The 24,516-nt window shown below is 42.2% G+C and overlaps 1 protein-coding gene across 7 annotated transcripts in view; it reads left to right on the top strand.

Annotated features, from left to right (window-relative positions):
* LOC139555982 (ryanodine receptor 3-like) overlaps nt 1–24,516 on the top strand; it is a 218,236-nt gene that overhangs the window by 28,418 nt on the left and 165,302 nt on the right. For 5 of the 7 annotated variants that reach the window (XR_011671046.1, XM_071369419.1, XM_071369416.1 and 2 more), the window contains exons 3-6: nt 10,773–10,877; nt 12,632–12,652; nt 23,190–23,264; nt 23,790–23,868. Coding sequence is in view for 6 of the 7 variants with exons in the window: in XM_071369419.1 (XP_071225520.1) it covers nt 10,773–10,877; nt 12,632–12,652; nt 23,190–23,264; nt 23,790–23,868 (280 nt within the window). In the remaining variant the exon portion in view is untranslated. The remainder of the gene's footprint in view (nt 1–10,772; nt 10,878–12,631; nt 12,653–23,189; nt 23,265–23,789; nt 23,869–24,516) is intronic. The other 2 variants (XM_071369421.1, XM_071369418.1) reach the window with 1 other exon arrangement.

Raw genomic sequence — 24,516 nt, 5'->3', positions numbered from 1 at the left:
TGGATAATATACATCTAGTTGGTTTTAACTATGCATCGTCAAGACCTTACGGCAGCGTCGGGTAAGGTTAAGGGGGGGGTGTGTGTCTCTTTGTTAACAGCAGCTGGTGGCGGATCTCTAATGTTGAGGAAGTCTGGAGGTTTTGCTTGCCTGAGTTAGAATACTTCATGATAAGCTGAAGACTATTTATCAATAGAGTTTTCATCTATATTTTTCGTAGCTGTCTATTTACCACCACAAACCAAGACGGCACTCAACGAGCTGTATAGGGCCATAAGTAAACAATAAAAGGCACATACAGAGGCGGTGCACCTAGTGTCCTGTGATTTTTAATGCAGGGAAACTGAAATCCGGCCTAATTTTTACCAGCATATCACCTTTATTTCAGACACAGAAATGCATACAACTCTCTCCCTCGCACTCCATTTGGAAAATATGACCATAACTCCATCCTCCTGATTCTTGCTTACAAGCGAAAACTCCAACAGGAAGTACCAGTGACGTGCTCAATACGGAAGTGGTCAGATGAAGCTACAGAACTGTTTCACTAGCACAGACTGGAACATGTTCCGGGATTCATTTAAAAACATTGAGGAGTTTACCACATCAGTCACCTGCTTCATTAATAGGTACATCAACGACATCGTCCCCACAGTGACCGTACGTACATACTGTATCTTAGTCCCCTCCTGTTCTTCCTGTTCACCCACAACTGCGTGGCCGTGCACGACTCCAACACCATCATTAAGTTTGCTGACTACACGGCGGTGGTTGGCCTGATCACTGACGACAATGAGACAGCCTATAGGGAGGAGGTTAGAGACCTGGTAGTGTGGTGACAGGACAAACAACCACTTGCTCAACTTCAGGCAAAACAGAGGAGCTGATCGTGGACTACAGGAAACGGAGGGCCGATCACGCCCGCTACCACATCGATGGGGCTGTAATGAAGCGGGTACGAGAGCTTCAAGTTCCTCCACATCACTAAGGAATGATCATGGCCCACACACACAACAACACAGTCGTGAAGAGGGCACAACAACATCTCTTCTCCCTCAGGAGGATGAAAACATTTGGCATGGGCCCTCAGATCCTCAAAAAGTTATACAGCTGCACCATTGAGAGCATCTTGAATGGCTGCATCACCGCTTGGTATGACAACTGCTTGGTGTCCATCTGCAAGGCACTACAGATGGTAGTGCGTACGGCCCAGTACATCTCTGGGGCAAAAGCGTCCTGCCATCCAGGATCTCTATGCCAGGTGGTGTCAGAGGAAGGCCCTGAAAATTGTCAAAGACTCCAGCGACCCAAGTCATAGACTGTTCTCTCTGCTACCCCACGTCAAGCAGTACCGATGCACCAAGTCTGGAACCAACAAAACCCTGAACAGCTTCTACCCCCATGCCATACGAATGCTAAATAGTTAGTCCAGGTAGCTATTGGTTAACTATTTAACTATCTGCATTGACCCTTTTTGCACTAACTATTTTGACTCATCACATACGCTTCTGTTTATTATCTATCCTGTTGCCTAGTAACTTTATCCCTACCTTTGTGTACATATCTACCTCAATTACCTCCTGCACATCGACTCAGTACTGGTACCCCGTGTATTTAGCCAAGTTGTCGTTACTCATTGTGTATTTATTGTACATAGCCAAATTATCATTACTCATTGTGTATTTATTCCTTCTGTATTATTTTTCTATTATTTATATATTATCTCTCTCTGCATTGTTGGGAAGGGCCTGTAAGTAAGCATTTCACTGTTAGTCTACACCTGTTGTTTACAAAGCATGTGACAAATAACATTTGATTTCATTTTTTTTTTAAATGCCCTGAATGTAAAATAACATTATTAACAGGTTTCCATGCTTTTAAAATAACTGTTCTGTTCCTGAACAGTAGAGATCATGTTTGTTCTCGGTTCAGATTCTGCTTCTCGAAAAATGTTGTTATTTTCCGGTTTTCGGTTCTGTTCCCTGAACCAGGTCCAACCCCTGGGCTGCAGTTAGTCATTATATTAAATGATATGGTAATACAAAACAGATCAGTAGATAGAGGACACTGGCTATGATTAACAGTTCAGTAGTTAGAGGACACTGGCTATAATTAACAGTTCAGGAGATAGAGGACACTGGCTATGATTAACAGTTCAGTAGTTAGAGGACACTGGCTATGATTAACAGTTCAGTAGATAGAGGACACTGGCTATAATTAACAGTTCAGTAGATAGAGGACACTGGCTATGATTAACAGTTCAGTAGATAGAGGACACTGGCTATAATTAACAGTTCAGTAGATAGAGGACACTGGCTATGATTAACAGTTCAGTAGATAGAGGACACTGGCTATGATTAACAGTTCAGTAGATAGAGGACACTGGCTATGATTAACAGTTTAGTAGTTAGAGGACACTGGCTATGATTAACAGTTCAGTAGATAGAGGACACTGGCTATGATTAACAGTTTAGTAGATAGAGGACACTGGCTATGATTAACAGTTCAGTAGATAGAGGACACTGGCTATGATTAACAGTTCAGTAGATAGAGGACACTGGCTATGATTAACAGTTCAGTAGATAGAGGACACTGGCTATGATTAACAGTTCAGTAGTTAGAGGACACTGGCTATGATTAACAGTTTAGTAGATAGAGGACACTGGCTATGATTAACAGTTTAGTAGATAGAGGACACTGGCTATAATTAACAGTTCAGTAGATAGAGGACACTGGCTATAATTAACAGTTCAGTAGTTAGAGGACACTGGCTATAATTAACAGTTCAGTAGTTAGAGGACACTGGCTATGATTAACAGTTCAGTAGATAGAGGACACTGGCTATGATTAACAGTTTAGTAGATAGAGGACACTGGCTATGATTAACAGTTCAGTAGATAGAGGACACTGGCTATAATTAACAGTTCAGTAGATAGAGGACACTGGCTATAATTAACAGTTCAGTAGATAGAGGACACTGGCTATAATTAACAGTTCAGTAGATAGAGGACACTGGCTATAATTAACAGTTCAATAGATAGAGGACACTGGCTATAATTAACAGTTCAGGAGATAGAGGACACTGGCTATGATTAACAGTTCAGTAGTTCGAATACACTGGCTATGATTAACAGTTCAGTAGTTAGAGGACACTGGCTATAATTAACAGTTCAGTAGTTAGAGGACACTGGCTATGATTAACAGTTCAGTAGTTAGAGGACACTGGCTGTGATTAACAGTTCAGTAGTTAGAGGACACTGGCTATGATTAACAGTTCAGTAGTTAGAGGACACTGGCTATGATTAACAGTTTAGTAGTTAGAGGACACTGGCTATAATTAACAGTTCAGTAGTTAGAGGACACTGGCTATGATTAACAGTTCAGTAGATAGAGGACACTGGCTATGATTAACAGTTTAGTAGTTAGAGGACACTGGCTATAATTAACAGTTCAGTAGTTAGAGGACACTGGCTATAATTAACAGTTCAGTAGATAGAGGACACTGGTTATGATTAACAGTTCAGTAGATAGAGGACACTGGCTATGATGACCAGTTCAGTAGATAGAGGACACTGGCTATGATTAACAGTTCAGTAGATAGAGGACACTGGCTATGATTAACAGTTCAGTAGATAGAGGACACTGGCTATAATTAACAGTTCAGTAGATAGAGGACACTGGCTATGATTAACAGTTCAGTAGTTAGAGGACACTGGCTTTGATTAACAGTTTAGTAGTTAGAGGACACTGGCTATGATGACCAGTTCAGTAGTTAGAGGACACTGGCTAACTGTTACAGACCTATATCCATTCTGCCCTTCCTCTCTAAAGTCTTCGAAAGCCAAGTTAATAAACAGATCACTGACCATTTCGAATCCCACCGTACCTTCTCCGCCGTGCAATCCGGTTTCCTAGCTGGTCACGGGTACACCTCAGCCACGCTCAAGGTACTAAACGATATCATAACCGCCGTCGATAAAAGATTGTACTGTGCAGCCGTCTTCATCGACCTAGCCAAGGCTTTCGACTCTGTCAATCACCGTATTCTTATCGGCAGACTCAACAGCCTTGGTTTCTCAAATGACTGCCTCGCCTGGTTCACCAACTACTTCTCAGACAGAGTTCAGTGTGTCAAATCGGAGGGCCTGTTGTCCGGACCTCTGGCAGTGTCTATGGGGGTACCACAGGGTTATATTCTCGGGCCGACTCTTTTCTCTGTATATATCAACGATGTCGCTCTCCCTGATACACCTCTACGCAGACGACACCATTCTGTATACATCTGACCCTTCTTTGGATACTGTGTTAACAAACCTCCAAACGAGCTTCAATGCCATACAACACTCCTTCCGTGGCCTCCAACTGCTCTTAAACGCTAGTAAAACCAAATGCATGCTTTTCAACCATTCGCTGCCCGCACCCGCCCGCCCGACTAGCATCACCACCCTGGACGGTTCCGACCTAGAATATGTGGACAACTACAAATACCTAGGTGTCTGGCTAGACTGTAAACTCTCCTTCCAGACTCATATTAAACATCTCCAATCCAAAATCAATTCTAGAATCAGCTTTCTATTTCGCAACAAAGCCTCCTTCACTCACGCCGCCAAACTTACCCTAGTAAAACTGACTATCCTACCGATCCTCGACTTCGGCGATGTCATCTACAAAATAGCTTCCAACACTCTACTCAGCAAACTGGATGCAGTCTATCACAGTGCCATCCGTTTTGTTACCAAATCACCTTATACCACCCACCACTGCGACCTGTATGCTCTAGTCGGCTGGCCCTCGCTACATATTCGTCGCCAGACCCACTGGCTCCAGGTCATCTATAAGTCTTTGCTAGGTAAAGCTCCGCCTTATCTCAGCTCACTGGTCACGATAACAACACCCACCCGTAGCACGCGCTCCAGCAGGTATATCTCACTGGCCAGAGTGTGATGACTGGTGTGAGGACTGATTGGTAGACTAGCCAGTGTGTGAGGACTGATTGATAGACTAGCCAGTGTGTGAGAACTAGGGAGTGATTGGTAGACTAGCCAGTGTGTGAGGACTGATTGGTAGACTAGCCAGTGTGTGAGGACTGATTGGTAGACTAGCCAGTGTGTGAGGACTGATTGGTAGACTAGCCAGTGTGTGAGGACTGATTGGTAGACTAGCCAGTGTGTGAGGACTGATTGGTAGACTAGCCAGTGTGTGAGGACTGATTGGTAGACTAGTCAGTGTGTGAGGACTGATTGGTAGACTAGCCAGTGTGTGAGGACTGATTGGTAGACTAGCCAGTGTGTGAGGACTGATTGGTAGACTAGCCAGTGTGTGAGGACTGATTGGTAGACTAGCCAGTGTGTGAGGACTGATTGGTAGACTAGCCAGTGTGTGAGGACTGATTGGTAGACTAGCCAGTGTGTGAGGACTGATTGGTAGACTAGCCAGTGTGTGAGGACTGATTGGTAGACTAGTCAGTGTGTGAGGACTGATTGGTAGACTAGCCAGTGTGTGAGGACTGATTGGTAGACTAGCCAGTGTGTTAGAACTAGGGAGTGATTGGTAGACTAGCCAGTGTGTGAGGACTAGGAAGTGATTGGTAGACTAGCCAGGGTGTGAGGACTAGGGGGTGATTGGTAGACTAGCCAGTGTGTGAAGACTGATTGATAGACTAGCCAGTGTGTGAGAACTAGGGAGTGATTGGTAGACTAGCCAGTGTGTGAGAACTAGGGAGTGATTGGTAGACTAGCCAGTGTGTGAGGACTGATTGATAGACTAGCCAGTGTGTGAGGACTGATTGGTAGACTAGCCAGTGTGTGAGGACTGATTGGTAGACTAGCCAGTGTGTGAGGACTGATTGGTAGACTAACCAGTGTGTGAGGACTGATTGGTAGACTAGCCAGTGTGTGAGGACTAGGGAGGGATTGGTAGACTAGCCAGTGTGTGAGGACTAGGGAGTGATTGGTAGACTAGCCAGTGTGTGAGGACTGATTGATAGACTAGCCAGTGTGTGAGGACTGATTGGTAGACTAGCCAGTGTGTGAGGACTGATTGGTAGACTAGCCAGTGTGTGAGGACTGATTGATAGACTAGCCAGTGTGTGAGGACTGATTGGTAGACTAACCTGTGTGTGAGGACTGATTGGTAGACTAGCCAGTGTGTGAGGACTGATTGGTAGACTAGCCAGTGTGTGAGGACTGATTGGTAGACTAGTCAGTGTGTGAGGACTGATTGGTAGACTAGCCAGTGTGTGAGGACTGATTGGTAGACTAGCCAGTGTGTGAGAACTAGGGAGTGATTGGTAGACTAGCCAGGGTGTGAGGACTAGGGAGTGATTGGTAGACTAGCCAGTGTGTGAGGACTGATTGATAGACTAGCCAGTGTGTGAGAACTAGGGAGTGATTGGTAGACTAGCCAGTGTGTGAGAACTAGGGAGTGATTGGTAGACTAGCCAGTGTGTGAGGACTGATTGGTAGACTAGCCAGTGTGTGAGGACTGATTGGTATACTAACCAGTGTGTGAGGACTGATTGGCAGACTAGCCAGTGTGTGAGGACTAGGGAGGGATTGGTAGACTAGCCAGTGTGTGAGGACTAGGGAGTGATTGGTAGACTAGCCAGTGTGTGAGGACTGATTGATAGACTAGCCAGTGTGTGAGGACTGATTGGTAGACTAGCCAGTGTGTGAGAACTGATTGGTAGACTAGCCAGTGTGTGAGGACTGATTGATAGACTAGCCAGTGTGTGAGGACTGATTGGTAGACTAGCCAGGGTGTGAGGACTAGGGAGTGATTGGTAGACTAGCCAGGGTGTGAGGACTAGGGAGTGATTGGTAGACTAGCCAGTGTGTGAGGACTAGGGAGTGATTGGTAGACTAGCCAGTGTGTGAGGACTGATTGATAGACTAGCCAGTGTGTGAGAACTAGGGAGTGATTGGTAGACTAGCCAGTGTGTGAGGACTGATTGGTAGACTAGCCAGTGTGTGAGGACTGATTGGTAGACTAGCCAGTGTGTGAGGACTGATTGGTAGACTAGCCAGTGTGTGAGAACTGATTGGTAGACTAGCCAGTGTGTGAGGACTGATTGGTAGACTAGCCAGTGTGTGAGGACTGATTGGTAGACTAGCCAGTGTGTGAGGACTGATTGGTAGACTAGCCAGTGTGTGAGGACTGATTGGTAGACTAGCCAGTGTGTGAGAACTGATTGGTAGACTAGCCAGTGTGTGAGAACTGATTGGTAGACTAGCCAGTGTGTGAGGACTGATTGATAGACTAGCCAGTGTGTGAGGACTGATTGGTAGACTAGCCAGGGTGTGAGGACTAGGGAGTGATTGGTAGACTAGCCAGGGTGTGAGGACTAGGGAGTGATTGGTAGACTAGCCAGTGTGTGAGGACTGATTGATAGTCTAGCCAGTGTGTGAGAACTAGGGAGTGATTGGTAGACTAGCCAGTGTGTGAGGACTGATTGGTAGACTAGCCAGTGTGTGAGGACTGATTGGTAGACTAGCCAGTGTGTGAGGACTGATTGGTAGACTAACCAGTGTGTGAGGACTGATTGGTAGACTAGCCAGTGTGTGAAGACTAGGGAGGGATTGGTAGACTAGCCAGTGTGTGAGGACTAGGGAGTGATTGGTAGACTAGCCAGTGTGTGAGGACTGATTGATAGACTAGCCAGTGTGTGAGGACTGATTGGTAGACTAGCCAGTGTGTGAGGACTGATTGGTAGACTAGCCAGTGTGTGAGGACTGATTGATAGACTAGCCAGTGTGTGAGGACTGATTGGTAGACTAACCAGTGTGTGAGGACTGATTGGTAGACTAGCCAGTGTGTGAGGACTGATTGGTAGACTAGCCAGTGTGTGAGGACTGATTGGTAGACTAGTCAGTGTGTGAGGACTGATTGGTAGACTAGCCAGTGTGTGAGGACTGATTGGTAGACTAGCCAGTGTGTGAGAACTAGGGAGTGATTGGTAGACTAGCCATGGTGTGAGGACTAGGGAGTGATTGGTAGACTAGCCAGTGTGTGAGGACTGATTGATAGACTAGCCAGTGTGTGAGAACTAGGGAGTGATTGGTAGACTAGCCAGTGTGTGAGAAGTAGGGAGTGATTGGTAGACTAGCCAGTGTGTGAGGACTGATTGGTAGACTAGCCAGTGTGTGAGGACTGATTGGTAGACTAACCAGTGTGTGAGGACTGATTGGCAGACTAGCCAGTGTGTGAGGACTAGGGAGGGATTGGTAGACTAGCCAGTGTGTGAGGACTAGGGAGTGATTGGTAGACTAGCCAGTGTGTGAGGACTGATTGATAGACTAGCCAGTGTGTGAGGACTGATTGGTAGACTAGCCAGTGTGTGAGAACTGATTGGTAGACTAGCCAGTGTGTGAGGACTGATTGATAGACTAGCCAGTGTGTGAGGACTGATTGGTAGACTAGCCATCGTGTGAGGACTAGGGAGTGATTGGTAGACTAGCCAGGGTGTGAGGACTAGGGAGTGATTGGTAGACTAGCCAGTGTGTGAGGACTGATTGGTAGACTAGCCAGTGTGTGAGAACTGATTGGTAGACTAGCCAGTGTGTGAGGACTGATTGATAGACTAGCCAGTGTGTGAGGACTGATTGGTAGACTAGCCAGGGTGTGAGGACTAGGGAGTGATTGGTAGACTAGCCAGGGTGTGAGGACTAGGGAGTGATTGGTAGACTAGCCAGTGTGTGAGGACTCGGGAGTGATTGGTAGACTAGCCAGGGTGTGAGGACTAAGGACTGGTTGGTAGACTAGCCAGTGTGTGAGGACTAGGGAGTGATTGGTAGACTAGCCAGTGTGTGAGGACTAGGGAGTGATTGGTAGACTAGCCAGTGTGTGAGGACTCGGGAGTGATTGGTAGACTAGCCAGGGTGTGAGGACTAGGGAGTGATTGGTAGACTAGCCAGTGTGTGAGGACTAGGGAGGGATTTGCCATGAGGAGTTACAGGTGTTATCGTCACGATGATCTCAGGTGTTGACACCTCGTTTCCATCTCTGATGGATACAACCGGCTCTGTGTCTCTCAGTCACTCCAGTTTTTTTGTGTTAGTTGGGGGCCAAAATGTTGATTTTGCTGTAATAATGACATTTTGCATAGCAATTTTCAATGATTTTATCAAATTCGTTTTACGAAAATGCGCTGGCAAGTGGAAAATGTGTATGCTGTAAAAGTGCAGTGATTGGTTAAAATCGCGAGCTCTCTTTTTGTAGTGCTGTGATCATTGTATTCAGTAATATTGGGATGATTTGAATGTTTCAATAGTGCAGTGATTGGTCGAAATTTGCAAGTATAACAGTATACAGTATAACAAGGATGGAAGAAGATGCCCTGAAGCACACCTAGGATCAGTTTGCGTATACCAAATTCGAACCCTAACGATCAGGTGTGGAAACACAGAGCTGACCTCAGATCAGTGGTTAGAGGCAACGTACTCTTTTAGAAAAGGAATATATTTAATTTCAAATGGGAGGTAACACTACACCGCATATTAAGAAGAACCAGGTCTGTTATATAGATGAAATTATATCTACAAGCCTTTAGTGTTACCTAACTACAGTAAGCAGACCTCAGTTGTCAATGTTATGAAACTTGGGCCTCTCATGATGCTATGAAAGGTTAAAGACTGGGCCTCTCATGATGCTATGAAACTTGAAAGACTGAGCCTCTCATGGTGATATGAAACGTTAAAGACTGGGCCTCTCATGGTGCTATGAAACGTTAAAGACTGGGCCTCTCATGATGCTATGAAATATTAAAGACTGGGCCTCTCATGGTGCTATGAAACGTTAAAGACTGGGCCTCTCATGGTGCTATGAAACGTTAAAGACTAGGCCTCTCATGGTGCTATGAAATGTTAAAGACTGGGCCTCTCATGGTGCTATGAAATGTTAAAGACTGGGCCTCTCATGGTGCTATGAAATGTTAAAGACTGGGCCTCTCATGGTGCTATGAAACGTTAAAGACTAGGCCTCTCATGGTGCTATGAAACGTTAAAGACTGGGCCTCTCATGATGCTATGAAATATTAAAGACTGGGCCTCTCATGGTGCTATGAAACGTTAAAGACTGGGCCTCTCATGGTGCTATGAAACGTTAAAGACTAGGCCTCTCATGGTGCTATGAAATGTTAAAGACTGGGCCTCTCATGGTGCTATGAAACGTTAAAGACTAGGCCTCTCATGGTGCTATGAAACGTTAAAGACTGGGCCTCTCATGGTGCTATGATAGTTTAACCACCATGACAGTACTCAACTTATATTTAATTTCAGAATTGAAGGGTTTGGTTAGGTAAGGGGCAAATGAGTTATAAAACAAAATTCTTCAATCAGATTCATTATATTATGTTGATTCCCGTCCAAGCATCTGCTGTTGTAGAAGTTTGTTTGTCAAACATTGATGGTGCCGCTGGGGTATCAAAGCAATGTATGTCAGTCCGTTAATTTAAATGTATTTATATCGTGGTCAAATTTCATCTGCCATTTTAAGCCTCTTGTAAATGAGACCTAATGCAAGTCATCAGATCTCTCGTCTAATAGAGTGTTTACTGCTATTTATATTTATCTTTGCTAAGATTGGAATTTTCCCTCCCTCCCTCTCTCCCGTCTCCCTCCCTCCCTCCCTCCCTCCCTCCCTCCCTCCCTCCCTCCCTCCCTCCCTCCCTCCCTCCCTCCCTCCCATCTCCCTCCCTACCATGTCCCTCCCGTATCCCTCCCACCTCCCTCCCTCCCTCCCTCCCATCTCCATCCCTCCCTCTGTCCTTCCTGCAGTATGTTCCTCCTGACCTGTGTATCTGCTGTTTCATCCTGGAGCAGTCCCTGTCTGTCCGGGCCCTGCAGGAGATGTTAGCTCACACGGTGCCTAACAACGAAGGGGTGAGTACTGCTGCGTTACCTGTATACATAATCACTGTATAGCCTACCCATTATATTTACATTACCTGTACTCATTATCCCTGTATGCACAGTACACTTCAGAGCTTGGTCAAAGAAATAAGTGAACTACGTTTAGGATTTGTAAAGTATTTGAAAGTATATGACACAGTGGTCTTGCAGTGAAAATGGTTTCAATTCAAAGGAAATAATCTAAACAAACAAATCCTGTTGCTGACTCATGGATTCTGGTTAAAGACGATATGCCAAGGAGATTCATTATAGAACAAACATATTTAATAAGAGATCAAGAACAGAGGATGATAATCACATGTATGTTTTCTCCTTGTTTGACTTCAAGATAAGACTTGAAGATACAGCTTCTACGGTAGTGTCCTCTCTAGCTGGGTGATTTTACATAACCTCTCTCCCCCTAGACACTGTGTCATAATGAAGGCCACTCCATGTTAGTCCCAGATACACAGACAAATAGCCTGATTGCCTTGCTCTAAGTGCATTCAGAAAGAGTCTTCTCCCCTCTGCTCTGCTACTTGATTTACAATGTCCTGATCAAAGGGAATGGTACCCTCCCTCCCTCCCTCCCTCCCTCCCTCCCTCCCTAGCCTCCCTCCCTCCCTCCCTCCCTCCCTCCCTCCCTCCTTCCCCCCCTCTATCCAACCCTCCCTCCCTCTATCCCTCCCTCTATCCCTCCCTCCCTCCCTCTATCCAACCCTCCCTCTTCCTTCTATCCCTCCCTCCCTCTATCCAACCCTCCCTCCCTCCTCTATCCCTCCCTCCCTCTATCCAACCCACCATCCCTCCCTCCCTCCCTCCCTCCCTCCCTCCCTCCCTCCCTCCCTCCCTCCCTCCCTCCCTCCCTCCCTCCCTCCCTCCCTCTATCTATCCCTCCCTCTATCCCTCCCTCTATCCCAACCTCTATCTATCCCTCCCTCTATCCAACCCTTTATCTATCCCTCCCTCTATCCCTCCCTCTATCCAACCCTCTATCCCTCATTCCATCCCTCTCTCTCGCTCTCTCTCTCCCTCAGCTCAGCTACATGCCACTGGCATGCTTATTTCTTAGTTGGTGTGCTTAATCATAAATAAGGAGATAGACATTTAGATACTTATGAGTGCCCCAGTGTGTCCCCCACTGCAATGAAACACTTCATTAGCTGCAACTTTATGAAGGTATTCCAAGTTATGTTCTTTTATCAAACACATGCTCTCCAACAGAACAGTTTCAGGTTTCATTTGATTGATTAGGCTAGTGCGTTGAGAGATATTGAATTGATAATTGAACACATTAGAATTTAATTGCTTTTAGTTAGCTTAGCTAGTTTTAGTTAGCTTAGCTCTCCTCACTGCTTCTGGGGTTGCCAGACGATCAGATCAGTGTCAAGTTGGTATCCATTTTACTGCGATGAAGTAACTGTTTTAATTGAGGTGATAAGATAAGAACCAGCTGATCGCTTGGCAACTCAGGATCAGAGATGAGAACGTCAGCCTGGCCCTGGACTAAAAAGCAGTTGCTATGGAGATCAAGGCTTAATCAGGGTCCGGGAAACGGGCCCTTAACATTCACACACAACATTTTTTTTTATGTTGTTGTTAATTCACCCCGTATGAAAATTAAACGGAGACTCATTCTCAGTCTTTAGATTTTTGTCTTTTAGACATTTCTTTTTGACATATTTGACTGCCATAACTCCATGTAATGTTGTTTTTTCATCTGTATCTTTGTTTAACGCTGCTAGAAAGCGGACCATGAACAGTGGGTATGTTCATTTGTTACTTTCTTTAGTTTGCATGAAGGCTCACCTCTACTGACCCCTAACTATTAGCGAAAGAATGATCTCACTTTCGCCACTTTCACTTCAAAGTGTTGCCTATTTTGAGATTGTTATTGTGCATAGTCACTATAGTCATTAACAATAGTTTATACAACTCCCTTCAATAGGTTGGTTGATAAATCAAACATACATGCATTATTTGGAAGGCTAGACGTGTGTAAATATCTTGTGAATGATTTATATATATATATATTTATTTATATGTGTATATATATATTAATATATTTATATATATATTTGTTTATATTTATATATATTTAGTTATATATAGATATTTATTTATATATATTTGTTTATATTTATATATATATATATGTGTTATGTTTTTATATATATGTATATTTATTTATACATATTTATTTATATTTATTATATATTTCTATCTAATTATCGGTGATAGAAATTGAGTGAATCCTGGTATTAACATAAATTATCAGACATTCTTACCCTCTTTAAATATGTACCAGACATTTAGGAAATACATTTTTATTTCTTATATTTTAGATTCTGATCATTTTTTTCCATTCAGCTGTTGATACGTAGATTTACCTTAACGCCTTAATAACCTTAAGGAGCTCGTCACTGAGACAGACTTTAAACTGTCCCCTGGAACATCACTGATATTTGGCAATCTTGAAATAGACATCCCATTGGTTTCTACCTTCACCTTGTGCACATGATTCACATGATTTGAATCCTTTGCTTGGCGCCCCCAAGACCACACTTTGTGCATGTGTGTAAACATTTTCAAGTGAAAGTGCTAACTAGTTTTCTAATCTGCTTCAGCCAGTATTTTAGCTAACCCATTTACTGCTTAGTGATAGGAAAAAAAACCTTCAATAAAAATCTACACCTTTAACAAACAAAAACTAGACAGAGAGTAGTTGTATGTTTTCATGTAAGCTGTCATGAACAGACGTACGTAACATATCTGTATAGCTGACTTAGTTATACAAGATTTTACTTCTGGGTTTCTGAAATGATGTGTTATGGAAAATACATACTTTGTGTTAATCTTTTACTTTCAGAAAAAAATAAATGTTTCTTTAGCCGTACTATCAAGACTTTAGGGAATCAACAGGAAACCTAGTTGGTGGGACAATGCTACTGTAGATGTAGTGTTTTTTTGAGTTTGTGGTTTTCCTTCCTCTGTTTTGTAGCTAACAGTCGCATTTCAAGACTACCAGAAATAAAATAGGAAATGTTCTGGAATTGGCTTTGATTCCAGAAGCTTCTTCACACAATGATTCCAGAAGCTCCTTCACACAATGATTCCAGAAGCTTCTTCATACAATGATTCCAGAAGCTTCTTCACACAATGATTCCAGAAGCTTCACACAATGCTGTAGAACCAAGCTGGAAGAGTTTAGTAATTTGTGAACCAACACAGGGATTATTAACACATCTATTCTACAGTGTAAATCTTCATATTGCTATTAGTAGAATACTGGATACATTGATATAAACGACATCAACATAAACTATGTTCATTGAAGTGTATTCCAAGCAATGGAATACAATCTCCCCATCCATTACTGTGATAATTTGAAGTGTAATGTTTGGCAATATACAGTGCCCTGCAAAAGTATTCAGACCTCTTTGATATCTTCACATTTTAAAATGGATTTAATAGTCATTTTTTTGTCAACAATCTACACAAAATACTGTAATATCAAAGTGAAAGAACATTTATTTATTGTATTTCATTTTGTATTATTTTTTTTAAATATATAAAATATAGTGTTGCGTAAGTATTCAGCTCTGAGTCACTACATGTTAGAATCACCTTTGGCAGCGATTACAGCTGTGAGTCTTTCTGGGTAAGTCTCTTAAGAGTGATTACAGCTGTGAGTCTTTCTGGGTAAGTCTCTTAAGAGCGATTACAGCTGTGAGTCTTTCTGGGTAAGTCTCTTAAGAGTGATTACAGCTGTGAGTCTTTCTGGGTAAGTCTCTTAAGAGTGATTACAGCTGTGAGTCTTTCTGGGTAAGTCTCTTAAGAGTGATTACAGCTGTGAGTCTTTCTGGGTAAGTCTCTTAAGAGTGATTACAGCTGTGAGTCTTTCTGGGTAAGTCTCTTAAGAGCGATTACAGCTGTGAGTCTTTCTGGGTAAGTCTCTTAAGAGTGATTACAGCTGTGAGTCTTTCTGGGTAAGTCTCTTAAGAGTGATTACAGCTGTGAGTCTTTCTGGGTAAGTCTCTTAAGAGTGATTACAGCTGTGAGTCTTCTTGGGTAAGTCTCTAAGAGCTCTCCACTCCTGGATTGTGCAATATTTACCCATTCATCTTTTCAAAATTCTTCAAGCTCTGTAAAGATGTTTGGTCGATCATGGCTAGACAGCAAGTTTGAAGTCTTGTCATAGCTTTTCAAGCAGATTTAAGTTCAAACTGTAATTTTGCCACTCGGACACATTGACTCTTCTTGGTAAGTAAATCCAGTGTAGATTGGGGTGGCAGGTAGCCTAGTGGTTAAAGTGTTGGACTAGTAACCGAAAGGTTGCAAGATCGGATCCCTGAGCTGACAAGTTAAAATCTGTTGTTCTGCTCCTGAACAAGGCAGTTAACCCACTGTTCCTAGGCCGTCATTGAAAATAAGAATTTGTTCTTAACTGTCTTGCCTAGTTAAATATATAAATAAAGATTTGGCTGTGTGTTGTAGGTTATTGTCCTGCTGGAAGGTGAATTCCTCTCCCAGTGTCTGGTGGAAAACAGACTAAAGCTGGTTGTCCTATAGCATTTTGCCTGTGCTTAGCTCTGTCCCATTTCTTTTTATCCTGACAATACCCAGTCTTTTGCTGAAGTCAAGCATAACCACCCATATCGTGATGCAGTGATTTACCATGCTTAAAAATAAGGAGGTAGTTACTCAGTGATGTGTTCGATTTGCCCCAAACATAAGGCTATGCATTCAGGCCAAAAAGTGTATTTATTTGCTGTGTTCTTTTGCAGTATTACTTTAATGCCTTGTTGCCTACAAGATGTATGTTTAGGAATATTTGTATTTTGTACATTTGTATTCTTCTCTGTCATTTAGGTCATTATTGTGGAGTAGCTACAATGTTGTTGATCCATCCTCAGTTTTCTGTAGCTGTTTAAAAATCACCAATGACCTCATGGTGAACTCCCTGAACAGTTTCCTTCCAGTCCTGCAGCTCAGTTCAGAAGGACGGCTGTATCTTTGATGTGTCTGGGTGGTTTAATACATCACCCACAACATCGTTATTAACTTGACCGTGCTTAAAGATATATTCAATGTCTGATTTGTTGTTACCCATCTACCAAACACTGCCCTTCTTTGTGATGCTTTCAAAAAGCTCCCTGGTCTTTGTAGTTGAATCGGTGCTTTAAATGCAATACTTCACTCAGGGACCTTACATATGTTGTATGTATGGAGGACAGAGGAAGGGGAAGTCATTCAAAAATCATGTCAACACCTATTAATTCCTGAACTGATTTAGGCTTGCCTAAAGAAATGGTCTGAACACTTATGCAACGACTATATTTTAGTTATGAATTTTTTATTTATCTTAAAAATGTAATAAAATGCTTCTTCCACTTTGATGTTACAGAGTATTTTGTGTCGATTGTTGACAAAAATGACAAATAAATCAATTTTAATTCCACTTTGTAACACAATAAAATGTGAAGAAAGCCAAGGGGTGTGAATAAGGCACTATATATGGACGCTGGCAACCATATTTCAGCCAGTAGCAAATTAATCTGGCATGAACCTCCCTCTCTTCTCTTCTCCTTGAAAAGTCATTACCAGACCAACTTCCTGTGGTCTGAGTGGTCATTCTCTATGAGATTATTAGATTAGAACCAGATATGAAGTGAACATTAAAAGTGAATTACTTACAGTAATCACAGACCAGCCATTGTTGTGCAGCGCTGGCAGCCTGTGAGAAGCTTGGCAAGCAGCCAGCACTTCATTCTTGTAAAACCAAGCTGGCAGGAGAAAGCTCAGTGAGAGAAGAGAGACCCCCCTCCCTTCACACACACACACACACACACACACACACACACACACACACACACACACACACACACACACACACACACACACACACACACACACACACACACACACACACACATGCTCACACACAATCTCTCACACTCTCTTACACACGCACAATCCCCCTCCTACACACACCACCGCCATACTCCCTGCAGAAGCTCAGACAGAATGATATTAGAGTGGGAGGGGCGTTGCCAGTTGCTGTGCCGCCCAGCCAAAGGTCACAGTTCACAGTGATGATGTGTCAGCATGGCAGGAGGCCTGAAATACAGCCCCCCCCCCCCCCCCCCCCCCTCGCTCTCTCTCTCTGTCTGTCTCTTTCTCTGGGGGGGCTGGAGGACTGGGGGTTTGGAGTCTGGGGGACTGAGAGTTAGATAGGACTAGAGGACTGGGGGTTTGGAGTCTGGGGGACTGAGAGTTAGATAGGACTAGAGGACTGGGGGTTTGGAGTCTGGGGGACTGAGAGGCTGAGGGGACTGGGGGGTTTGGAGTCTGGGAGGCTGAGGGGGGGAAAGGACTGGAGGGCTGGGAGGTTGGAGTCTGGGGACCTAAAGGGCGGAGAGGACTGGAGGACTGCGAGCTTGGAGTCCGTGGAGCTGAGGGGTGAAGAAGACTTGGGGTTTGGAATCTGAGGCACTGAGGGGCGGGAAAAAGCAAAGGCGAATAATCAAACCTTCTCGTAGTGTTCTGCCATTTTGCTTTCCCCTCTCCATTCAGGTCAGATCAGTGTAGATGAACGAAAGGTGATGAGGAGAGGGAGCTACGTTAGACTACTGAGATGTAGTCGTCAGTCTCTAAACTCCGGTGTTGTTTCTCTCCCTCCCTCCCCTCCCTCCTCTCTTCTTGTTGAGGGGTTTAGGGGCTTCATGGATCGACTCTGGAATTCTCTTCCCTACCAGAGGAACTGTAGACTGTAGACACCAAAATCAAAATCATCAAAATCAAATTTTATTTGTCACGTGCGCCGAATACAACAGGTGTAGACCTTACAGTGAAATGCTTACTTAGAAGCCCTTAACCAACAATGCTTTAAGAAGTTAAGAAAAAAAAAAAACGCAAGTGTTAAGTAAAAAATAGATAAGTAGAAAATAGAAAATAAAAGTAACAAATAATTAAACAGCAGCAGTAAAATAACAATAGGGAGGCTATATATAGGGGGTACCGGTACAGAGTCAATGTGCTGGGGCACCGGGTAGTCGAGGTAATTGAGGTAATATGTACATGTAGGTAGAGTTAAACTGACTATGCATAGATTATAAACAGAGAGTAGCAGCGTAAAAGAGGGGTCTGGGTAGCCCTTTGATTAGCTGTTCAGGAGTATTATGGCTTGGGCGTAGAAGCTGTTTAGAAGCCTTTTGGACCTTGACTTGGTGCTCCGGTACCGCTTGCCAAGCGGTAGCAGAGAGAACAGTCTGTGAATAGGGTGGCTGGAGTCTTTAATATTTTTTATGGCCTTCCTCTGATACCGCCTGATATAGAGGTCCTAGATGGCAGGACGGTTGGCCCCGGTTATGTACTTGGCCGTACGCACTACCCTCTGTAGTGCCTTGCGGTCGAAGGCCGAGCAGATGCCGTACCAGGCAGTGATGCAACCCGTCAGGATGTGCAGCTGTAGAACCTTTTGAGGATCTGAGGACTCATGACAAATCTTTTCAGTCTCCTGAGGGGGAATAGGTTTTCTCATGCCATCTTCACAACTGTCTTACTGTGTTTGAACCATGATAGTTTGTTGGTGATGTGGACACCAAGGAACTTGAAGCTCTCAACCTGTTCCACTACAGCCCCGTCAATATACTGTAGACAGTAGTGTATATACTGTAGACTGTAGTGTATATAATGTAGACTGTAGTGTATATACTGTATACTAGTGTATATAATGTAGACTGTAGTGTATATTCTGTAGACTGTCGTGTATAGACTGTAGTGTATATTCTGTAGACTGTCGTGTATAGACTGTAGTGTATATTCTGTATACTGTAGTGTATATAATGTAGACTGTATTGTATATAATGTAGAATGTAGTGTATATACTGTAGACAGTAGTGTATATACTGTAGACTGTAGTGTATATAATGTAGACTGTAGTGTATATTCTGTAGACTAGTGTATATAATGTAGACTGTAGTGTATATTCTGTAGACTGTCGTGTATAGACTGTAGTGTATATTCTGTAGACTGTCGTGTATAGACTGTAGTGTATATTCTGTATACTGTAGTGTATATAATGTAGACTGTATTGTATATAATGTAGAATGTAGTGTATATTCTGTAGACTGTAGTGTATATAATGTAGACTGTAGTGTATATAATGTAGGCGGTAGTGTGTATTCTGTAGACTGTAGTGTATATTCTGTCGACTGTAGTGTATAGACTGTAGTGTATATTCTGTAGACTGTAGTGTATATAATGTAGACTGTATTGTATATAATGTAGACTGTAGTGTATATTCTGTAGACTGTAGTGTATAGACTGTAGTATATATTCTGTAGACTGTAGTGTATATAATGTAGACTGTAGTGTATATTCTGTAGACTGTAGTGTATAGACTGTAGTGTATATTCTGTAGACTGTAGTGTATATTCTGTAGACTGTAGCGTATATAATGTAGACTGTAGTGTATATTCTGTAGACTGTCGTGTATAGACTGTAGTGTATATTCTGTAGACTGTAGTGTATATTCTGTAGACTGTAGTGTATATTCTGTAGACTGTAGTGTATATTCTGTAGACTGTAGTGTATATTCTGTAGACTGTAGTGTATAGACTGTAGTGTATATTCTGTAGACTGTAGTGTATATAATGTAGACTGCAGTGTATATAATGTAGACTGTAGTGTATATTCTGTAGACTGTCGTGTATAGACTGTAGTGTATATTCTGTAGACTGTAGTGTATATTCTGTAGACTGTAGTGTATAGACTGTAGTGTATATTCTGTAGACTGTAGTGTATATACTGTATACTGTAGTGTATATAATGTAGACTGTAGTGTATATTCTGTAGACTGTGGTGTATATAATGTAGACTGTAGTGTATATTCTGTAGACTGTAGTGTATAGACTGTAGTGTATATTCTGTAGACTGTAGTGCATATTCTGTAGACTGTAGTGTATATTCTGTAGACCGTAGTGTATATTCTGTAGACTGTAGTGTATATTCTGTAGACAGTAGTGCATATTCTGTAGACTGTAGTGTATATTCTGTAGACTGTAGTGTATATTCTGTAGACTGTAGTGTATATTCTGTAGACTGTAGTGTATATTCTGGAGACTGTAGTGTATATTCTGTAGACTGTAGTGTATAGACTGTAGTGTATATTCTGTAGACTGTAGTGTATATAATGTAGACTGCAGTGTATATAATGTAGACTGTAGTGTATATTCTGTAGACTGTCGTGTATAGACTGTAGTGTATATTCTGTAGACTGTAGTGTATATTCTGTAGACTGTAGTGTATAGACTGTAGTGTATATTCTGTAGACTGTAGTGTATATACTGTATACTGTAGTGTATATAATGTAGACTGTAGTGTATATTCTGTAGACTGTGGTGTATATAATGTAGACTGTAGTGTATATTCTGTAGACTGTAGTGTATAGACTGTAGTGTATATTCTGTAGACTGTAGTGCATATTCTGTAGACTGTAGTGTATATTCTGTAGACCGTAGCGTATGGACTGTAGACTGTAGTGTATATTCTGTAGACTGTAGCGTATATAATGTAGACTGTAGTGTATATTCTATAGACTGTAGTGTATATTCTGTAGACTGTAGTGTATATTCTGTAGACTGTAGTGTATATTCTGTAGACTGTAGTGTATATTCTGTAGACTGTAGTGTATATAATGTAGACTGTAGTGTATATTCTGTAGACTGTAGTGTATATAATGTAGACTGTAGTGTATATTCTGTAGACTGTAGCGTATAGACTGTAGACCAGGGCTGCCCAACCCTTTTCCTGGAGATCTACTGTCCTCTGGGTTTTCAGTCCAACCCTAATTTAACACACCTGATTCTACTAATTAGCTGCTCAACAAGACCTTAACTAGCTGAATCAGGTGTGTTAAATTAGGGATGGACTGAAAACCTACAGGACAGTAGATCTCCAGGAAGAGGGTTGGACTGTCATGCTGTCAACTGTAGACTGTAGACTGAAGTGTATGGACTTTAGACTGTAGTGTATAGACTGGTGACTGTATTGTATATTCTGTAGACTGTAGTGTATAGACTGTAGACTGTAGACTGTAGTGTATATACTTTAGACTGTAGTGTATATACTGTAGACTGTAGACTGTAGTGTATAGACTGTAGACTGTAGACTGTAGTGTATATACTGTAGACTGTAGTGTATAGACTGTAGACTGTAGACTGTAGACTGTAGTGTATATACTGTAGACTGTAGTGTATAGACTGTAGACTGTAGACTGTAGTGTATAGACTGTAGACTGTAGACTGTATTGTATATACTGTAGACTGTAGTGTATAGACTGTAGACTGTAGTGTATAGACTGTAGACTGTAGTGTATATAATGTAGACTGTAGTGTATATAATGTAGACTGTAGACTGTAGTGTATAGACTGTAGACTGTAGACTGTAGTGTATATAATGTAGACTGTAGACTGTAGTGTATATAATGTAGACTGTAGTGTATATAATGTAGACTGTAGTGTATAGACTGTAGACTGTAGTGTATAGTACTGTATGATCTGGTGAGTGTTATATTACTGTAGATCTGTGAGTGTGATAGACTCACGTATGAACTGTAGCTGTAGTATACTGTATGTACTCGTAGTGTATATTCTGCTTAGGTACTGTAGTTCGTGATAGTAGACTGTTTAGACTGGTTAGTGTATATACTGTAGACTGTAGTGTATATTCTGTAGACTGTAGTGTGTAGACTGTAGACTGGTTGTTGATTGGATTTATATAGTTCTTACACTCCCCTACGTGTTTATTTGGACAGTGCGGCTAAAACTTTTAATTCGTCTCTATACTGCAGCATTTTGAATTTGAGATAAAACAATTTATTTGAGGCGACAGTACTTACTGTCACCTGTTATTTGAGGGTATATTCATTCATACAGTATCTATTTCAACATTAACTAATGAAATCACTTTATGTATCTAGTTTTTAGGCAAATTCACTTATAGAGTGTTCAATTTAGTCAAAAGTTTTGTATTTGCACGCAATGATTACATCAAGCTTGTGACTCTACAAATGTGTTGGATGCATTTGCTGTTTGTTTTGGTTGTGTTTCAGATTATTTTGTGCCCAATAGAAATGAATGGGTAAATAATGTATTGTGTCATTTTGGAGTTACCTTTTATTGTAAATGATAATATAATACGCTTCTAAACACTTCTACGTTAATGTGGATGCTATCATGATTATGGATTATCATGAATGAATCGTGACTAACCCTGAGTAAGAAAGTTACAGAGGCATAAATATCATTACCCCCCCCCCCCCCCCCCCCCAAGAATATACACCTCAACCTTCTAAATGAGACTAGAAACATAAAGTTTCATTTCCAAAACGGTGACATTTTCTACCGTATAAATATATATAAATAAATAAAACATTTTATTTCAAATACAAAATGCTGGAGTGTAGATTCAAATTAAAAGTTTTAGCTTCCCTGTCCAAATAAACACATTGAATCTTCGACAAAAAGGGTCAGATGACAATTAGGGGAAAGAAAAAATAAATCTATTGAAGCTCCCTCTGAGGAGATCTGTGGTGTTCTAGGGGTCTAGGGGGAACTCACGTTATCCACCACTAATGTGTAGCAATGTCTATCTTATCTTATGTTTTCTTTCTTTATCCAAAATAATGATTTGTAACTCCTTTAAAGGGAATATAGATAGCAACACAGTTTGTGGGTTATTGGGTTAAAGTGTGCTAATGTTATGTCACCCTGTTCTTTTCTTCATGCGCCTAGAGGTTGTTAAGGAGGGTGAGTAATATTACGTTTTGTTTTAAGTCTGTCTTCAATTAATTTCTCTGACGGGGTTCACGACGTTTCCTTGTCCACGGTACTGCAACAAAATGTTTCTCGTTGGTCAACTGAACCTGTCTAACACACGTAGGGGTGCAGCACGACCTGGGTGGGATGAGTCCTTTTGGTTCCTTTTTGTTCCTGTCTGTCCGTCTGTTTGTTCCTGGAGGTACTAGCCAAGGATGTCCGTTATCCATCCTCAATATTTTAAAGTGACGTCCTTCCCTTGTTTTCTCTCCTTCATCTGTACTGATTAGAGACAACTAGAGAGATGAAAGCACAATTTCAATCTTCCTCGTAGGGTTTGACCGTTTTGCTTTCCTGTCTGCTCAGATCCGTGTAGATGAAGGAAAGGAGACAAAGGGAGGATTCTACATGACACTTTTGAGATGCAGCCATCAGACTCTAACCTGCTGTGTATGTTGCCTCTCCTCCTCCTCCTTCCTAGGCGGCCCAGGGGGGTGGACACCGGACCCTGCTCTATGGTCACGCCATCCTCCTACGCCACTCCTTCAGTGGAATGGTGAGAATGGGGGAAATCTGCCACCCTGTCCCTCATAACCACAGTGGTTGTGTTCCAAATGGAACCTTTTTTCCCTTTATACTGCACTACCCCATAGGGCTCTGATAAAAAGCAGTGTACTTTATAGGGAATAGGGGTGCCCATTTGGGACACACGAAGTATCACCTATACAAACATTATACTGCAGTTGCTCCAATGGCCAAAGTATCTTCAATGAGTGGGTAGCCAGATCTGTGAAAGATTTCCCAGTACGAGAGCTGTATTACTAGTGGATATCCCTCCTACGTGTTGAATGAAAAGGTCACCAGTCCCCCACTGTTACTGTTACTGTATTACCTAAAACCTTATACTGCAGTTGCTCCAAAGATAACAGTGCCGATGGCTTGAGTTTTAAACTGTACATTAAACTGTATATTCTGTATGTGTTAATGCTACAAACAAACAAATGAAAGACAGACATATATTTTATCAGTCGATTTCCTTTTCTATCTTCTTGCTATTTCATATTGTGTGGCTTCTCAACAGTACCTGACCTGCTTGAAGACGTCAAGATCGTTGACAGACAAACTGTCATTTGACGTGGGATTACAAGAACATTCAATCGGTAACACTTCCTATTGCACACAGCCCTGCTCCCTGTGACTACATTTAGTGGTAGAGCTGTAAAAAGGAGGAGGTTGCCATTCGAGGCGCAGGTTATGTCTGCTATGGAGCCAGCCTTGTATTGGTAACTAGGCGACATCTAGGGAGTTTTCCCTAGCCACCGTGCTTCTACACCTGCATTGCTTACTGTTTGGGGGTTTTAGGCTGGGTTTCTGTACAGCACTTTGTGACATCGGCTGATGTAAGAAGGGCTTTATAAATACATTCGATTTGATTTATTGATTTGAACTACAAAATGAAGCAGAGCCATTTATCAAACCGGATGTGATACTTTAACTGTGACTATACTAGACATGCAGACTGGCTTCCATATTAATAGCTGACCCTGCTATGTGTATGTGTTGTAGCCCCCGGAATAGAGGGACTATATCAACCTGAAGACGTTACCACCAGGCAAAATGGCTGCCTTGAGGCTGTCCATTGCCCTGCTTTGAAACTGCTTTGATATTTGAAGACTTCAAAATGAACTGATTAACAATCACACAGCACATAACGAACTAATTAACAATCACACAGCACATAACGAACTGATTAACAATCACTCAGCACATAACGAACTGATTAACAATCACTCAGCACATAACGAACT

This window comes from Salvelinus alpinus, chromosome 27 (assembly GCF_045679555.1).
Source record: "Salvelinus alpinus chromosome 27, SLU_Salpinus.1, whole genome shotgun sequence".
NCBI classification, from domain to species: Eukaryota; Metazoa; Chordata; class Actinopteri; order Salmoniformes; family Salmonidae; genus Salvelinus; species Salvelinus alpinus.
Note: the sequence above shows the minus strand (reverse complement) of the source record. Positions and strands in the feature narration are given on the sequence as shown.